Here is a 5,828-nt window from a genome sequence, read left to right as displayed (position 1 = left end):
GAGTTTCATAAAATTAAGAATAAGAATGTTTATGAGTTCCCATTTAAAGAGTACTTGGGCAGATAATATGTTATAATTCAACAGTAAAAAAGAGAAAATTATCTTTATCTTTTATTTCTATCCAACACACTCATATTTATATAAAAAAAATTGACACACTCATATTTATAAAAAAAATTGATTAGTCAAGTTAAATATCGTCAAACTTGGGACGACTGAGATGACTGAGCCAGTCTCATGAAAATTTCTCACCGGCCTTAAGGTAAATCAAGAAATACTCGTGGTAGGTGTCTCGAAAACCCAATATCCCTTGGTTACATGTTTCATTTAAAGTAAAAATTCCTATAAATATGTTATAGTTGTGACTCAAACCGTGGACACATGAATGACAATTAGACGTCCTTCCATAACACCATAGCCCCGGGGGTCACACTCATGATGGCAAAAGACGATTCGCTTGCCCCAGTGCATCCGTCAGCCCGTCCTCAGACTAACATGAAAAAAATAAATTATGAATGATAATTAGTCTTGGACAATTAAATAATACATAGGAAAGAACAAACACCCGATTACTAATTAAGATTTAACTCCTAAACATTAAAATAATAATACCACTATACATTAGTCATATTCATCCCGAGAGGACTAGGAACATCATACTCATATTTATAAGTGGTGGAATGGTATAAAAAAAAATACATATAATGATTCATTAATGAACAATCAAATCAAATTAATCATATCTTATAACAAATTATAAATTTTTAATTCAAAAAAAGTACGCTTTTAGTGTAAAATATTCTGTCTCGACTGTTATAAAATTTATTTATTTTTCTTTATTCTTAAACAGTATGTAGCGATCAATTCCAGTGGCTATCGAATTTGGACTGTTCCCGACATCCGGCCCTTTCCAGACCCGTTGGTTCCCATTTAACCCAGGCAATCCAGGGCTACGACGTCCTAGGCCCCACCACGCTGATGCTGTGCAAAAGGGAATTAAAACGGCATTTTCAAAATGTTCTTCTTGGAATTTCCTTGGAAATGTACAGTGAGTTAATCCCATAACAACAGACGCAAAGCCTGGAGGTGAGCGAGAGTGATACCGAGCCGCTTCTACTTGACGAAAGGCGTCCTGGGCGTGTCGGGGTCGTCGTAGATCTCTGCCCCGTCATCCGCCGGAACGACCGGGTTCGCCGCCGGGTCGTACTGCTTGATGACGAGGACCGAGGAGGAAGTAGCCGAGAATTCAGACGATGCCAAGTAGTTTCCGACCGGCCCCAGCTCAGGGCAGTCGTTCTTGTCCGTCAGCGCCACCGTGGGCGCCGACTGCCCCACCAGGAAGAGGTTGCACCGGCCCACAGCCTTGATGGCAGCCACTACGTCCGACTTCAGGCCGACCGCCGTCTGCTCCAACTTGATGGTGGAGTTGTTCGCCATCACTTTCTGGCGAAACTCGGCGATGTAGGCCTCGTCGGCGGCGATCTCGTTGGCGTCCATCCTGATGCTGACGGAGTCGCGGTTGCCGTCGAGCATAGCGCCGATGGCTTGGGGTATGAACCGAACGACTACGAGCTGGATGCCGGGGTGCTCTGCCATGCGCGCGCCGAGAGCGAGGGCCTCGCGGTCGTCGCGGCCACCGAAGAAGAGGACGGCGACGGTGTAGCAGACCTCGCTGGCGACGACTTGGGCAGCGCCACCGAGGCCTCGATCGACGAGGACAGCGACGGAGCAGGGGGCGCTGCGAAGGACACGCTGGTTGACAAGGTGGTAGCCGTGGCCGATGGAATCAAGAGAGCCATCGAACTGCTGCATCTTGTGGAAGGGGAGGAGGATGAGGGCGGCGCGCTTTTGCTCGGCGCTGCTTAAAATGTCTGTGTGGATGGTTTGGAGGTCGGAAATGGCGGTCATGGGGCGGAGGCTGACGTTGCTCAACTGCTGGAAGGTCTGGAAGGCAACGACGAGCTGGTCGGCGCTGTCATGGTCGGCGCTCTGCTTGCGGTTCCAGAAGGGGAGGCCGTTTCGGCGGGCCTTATGAGCCATGTTGATGGCGGAGGAGCGCTCCGAGAGCTCCATAAGGTGCATGGCGTAGACGGTGAGGCCGCGGCGGCGGATGCCGCGGGCGGACTCAATGAGGTTGATTAGGGTGGGTATGTTGCGGCTCCCGTGGAAGCAGGCCAGCACCCGGAGCTCGCTTTCAGTGTCCCGCAGGATGGTGCGGTGTTTGTATGACGGCGTCCGCCGTGCCGGCTTGTAGATGGCCATTACGATTGGCGTCGTGATGAAGGTGGTGAACAGAGCCATGAGCACCATGATGGCGAACGTCTCGTCGTTGAGAACCTTGCGGTCCTTGCCAATGTTAAGGACGATGAGCTCAACGAGGCCCTTGGTGTTCATGAGGAAGCCCAGTGTCACGGCTTCCCTCATGGGCACCTTGGCAAGAATTGAGGCCAGGATAGTGCCGCCAATCTTACCGATGCACGCGGTGGCGATAACGAGGACAAGGAGGGCCCAGGACTGGCCGCCGCTGATAGTAGCGACATTCGTCTTCAGGCCGCTAGATACGAAGTAGAGCGGGAGGAAGAGGCCGGAGATGATGTCCTCGATCTTCTCGATTAGCACGCCAGCGAACGGACCGTCCTTGGGCACGAAGATCCCGATGATGAAGGCGCCGAACAGCGCATGGATGCCGATAGTGTCGGTCACAAAACCGGCGGCGAGCACGGTCGCGAGAGTGGCACATATGAACGTCTCCTTAACGGGTTCGCCGCTGGGGGAGCGGCGGGCCATCCAATCGAGCACGGGGCGGACGCAGATGGCGACGAAAGCTACGAAACCAATGCCGGCGAGCAGGACCCATAAAGAGACCAAGAGAGAGCCGGAACCGGAGATGGCGATGGCGAGCGCGAGGAGAATCCACGCAGCGATGTCGTTGACAGCGGCGGCGGACATGGCCATGCGGCCAATGTCTGTGGTGAGGAGCTTCAGCTCGGCGAGGATGCGGGCGAGGACAGGGAACGCGGTGATGGAGAGCGCGACGCCCATGAACACGAGGAAGGGGCCACCGGGGACGCCTTTAGCGACGGTGTGGCGGAGCGCGACGGAGGTGCCGATGCCCATGACGAAGGGAAGGGAGATGCCGGCGGCGGCGATGATCAGAGCGCGCTTCCCGGTGCGGCGGATGGAGCGCAGGTCCAGCTCCAGGCCGACGAGGAAGAGGAAGAAGATGAGGCCGATATTCGCAAGCGTGTCGAGCACCGTGAGGCTCTGTTTCGGGAACACCGCGTCCAAGAACCGCTGGCTGCGCCCCAGCGCCGATGGGCCCAGCAAGATCCCTCCCTTTCACACAAATTTACAAACAACTTAAGTGCGCTTTCCAATACTAAAAACCCGGCTGCGGCATTTAAACAAACACCTGGACGACCGCGAAGTCTTACAATGATCTCGGCAATGACACGCGGCTGGCGGAGCGGGCGGAGGAGGAAGGCGAGGAGACGCGTGACGACGATGACGAGGCAGATCTGGACGATGGCCAGCGGGACCGCGTAGTCGAGCGGGTTATCGCCCTGCCACGACCCGTTCGACGTCGCCTTCATCGGCTTCAGGCACGTCGCCGTCACATTCGCCAAAGTCGCGGTCGCCATAGTCGATCCTCTTCCCTTTCCCCACCTTCACGAACCAGGCGAACAGATATGCAAGCGTGAAGGAATGCAACAGAGTTAGGAAGGAGTTGATTTGAGCGCGTACCTCGATGGCGCCTCCCGCAAGGACGGCGAGGAAGAGAGCGGGCGCGAGGTGAAGATGCCGGACGAAGAAAGAGGATTAAAAGCTTGAGGACGGACTGTGATGGAAGAGACGCCATCAAAATCGACAAATTTAAGGAGAAACGAAAACAATGGCGGCGAGCAAATGTTGGAGACGAAGGGCCAGAACGGGAAAGACAACCAAAGCCAGAACAACCGACATTTTATGGAAGGGTCACTAACAACTGCATTTTTTTAAATAATAATAATAATAACCTTAAATTCTTTGTTTAATTATTAACATATGTATTTTTTATTTTATTTGTAATCGTCCCGTCCACATAAGTAAATCAATTTAATACCGAATATTTGAGATATTTTAAAAATTATCTTCTTCAAATATCCGCCTTGGATGCCCTAAGTGTTATTTAATGGCAGTGTAAATGTTATTATTTAATTATCTTTAGCTTTCCTCTTTGAGGGAAAATTAAGGAGACTCAAATTAGTTAGCTCGGTCACGATTTCGTAATTAACTTGTCCATTCCTGATTTCAGGATTGATCCTATCTTAAAATGAGAGAATGGAAAGTTAGAAATATGAATACTGTATTAATTGAATATAGATCGTGTTTTGCTTTATAAAATAAGTCATTTCAGTATCGAGATAGGGAAATGATCTCTGATATTGATCCTCCGACACTCAAATCAGTCACTGGAAATGGAGCAAAAAGTGGAGCAACAGTAATGAAAGTGCAAACAGTAATAACGTGTACCTTCGCCGGTGATGAGACCCCCTTTATATAGAGCCCTGGTGGGCGACGTGCACGCCTCTCGAAGTGTGAGCACGTTTTCCAATGTACCCTATGAAAAGGATCTGTTAGAAAGTGTCTCTGACATCATACCTTAACAGGGCATGCATATCCCTGACAAGATAGTAAAAACTTCCGCTATACTATCCGCTTGTCGACCATGGCTCGTGTCATCAACACTATCTCTCAAAAGGATATCGAGAGATATAACAACGGTCCCACTACTTGACCGAGCGGAGTACCGCTTGGTCGGGACTCCTCTGTTCTGTCAGCCTCAACTGCTCTCCCTTATAGCTGATCGGACAAGCACTTCAGTCTCCTCAGCATCCTGCCGCTCCGCACTGAGCGTCTGGCTGTCTTACCGTATTATCCCGAGTTGGACGGTGGCCTGCTTGAACACTGATTGCCTCTACCGGCCGTCGTAGTTTCTTACCGATAGGGCATTGTTTACTCCGACCAGCCCTCTAAGGTGCTCCGCTCGACCGTTGTAGGCGAGCTCTTTGACACCCTGACGTTGACTACCTTGACTTTGACCTCCATCTCGGCAGTTGACCTTGTGCCGGGCGGGCTCCCTTTTATCATCGCATCACAAGCCTCCCATTCAAGTCTAGTTAAAGGAGGCTGTAAGTCTGACTGACTGGACCAGTAGTGTCTTCGGTGGTTTCCACATCTGATCGGACCATATATGCTCCCAAGTTTCTGATCGGATCACATATCTTTGTGTTAGAGTGTATACTAAAAGCCTAGCTTTTGGTATAAACATTTATCTAGAAATAAGAATCACATTGGTCAAATGTCTACATTTGTGATAAATGTAGTTGTTCAATTAATTTATATTGTAGATAACATGGTGTGTGGTGTCACACACAGAGGATCATGTTATCAGTACCTTATAAATTATAAACAATAGCTCACGACCAAGATGGAAAGGAACAAACCATTTGAAGGTCGTAGTGTAATTAGGTATTAGTTTATCTTAACTATATAATTACACTAGTACACTTAGAGTGTATTGAGTAGGACCATTAGAGGTCGTTTCTTTTATACTGACTTTATAAAGAAACAAAGACCTCAGTTATTATGGAAGTGTGTGCTCTTAATCCTAATATAATAACAAGCACATATATTTGATATTTATTTCTTTAATTTATCAATGGGTGAGATTTAGTTCGATGAATCAATAAGCCCGATAAGTTGGGAAATGATATCACTTATAGTGTGTTGTTGATTATAGAAGGAAGCGTGTCCTAGTGATCTAGGTTGAGAATGTCCCAAGAGGA

General features: G+C 49.1%; 1 protein-coding gene across 1 annotated transcript; it reads right to left on the bottom strand.

Moving 5' to 3' along the window:
- Positions 1-944: 944 nt before the first annotated feature.
- LOC121981757 (cation/H(+) antiporter 19-like) lies at positions 945-3,948 on the bottom strand. The gene is made up of 3 exons (XM_042534459.1): positions 3,745-3,948; positions 3,435-3,666; positions 945-3,336 (listed from the first exon to the last, which is right to left on the bottom strand). Exons 2-3 carry the CDS (start codon positions 3,639-3,641, stop codon positions 1,114-1,116), a joined length of 2,430 nt encoding a protein of 809 aa, XP_042390393.1. The 5' UTR covers positions 3,642-3,666; positions 3,745-3,948; the 3' UTR covers positions 945-1,113.
- Positions 3,949-5,828: the final 1,880 nt, after the last annotated feature.

The sequence above is a fragment of the Zingiber officinale genome, chromosome 5A (genome assembly GCF_018446385.1).
Source record: "Zingiber officinale cultivar Zhangliang chromosome 5A, Zo_v1.1, whole genome shotgun sequence".
Lineage (NCBI taxonomy): Eukaryota > Viridiplantae > Streptophyta > Magnoliopsida > Zingiberales > Zingiberaceae > Zingiber > Zingiber officinale.
The sequence above is the reverse complement of the archived record's forward strand: the minus strand, read 5'-3'. Positions and strand labels throughout refer to the sequence as shown.

Excerpts from the sequence above, each read along its gene's own strand:
- LOC121981757 (XM_042534459.1), bottom strand. The coding sequence starts at position 3,641 with ATGGCGACCGCGACTTTGGCGAATGTGACGGCGACGTGCCTGAAGCCG. Across the intron at positions 3,337-3,434 it reads GTGTCATTGCCGAGATCATT|GGAGGGATCTTGCTGGGCCC; the intron begins GTAAGACTTCGC and ends TTTGTGTGAAAG.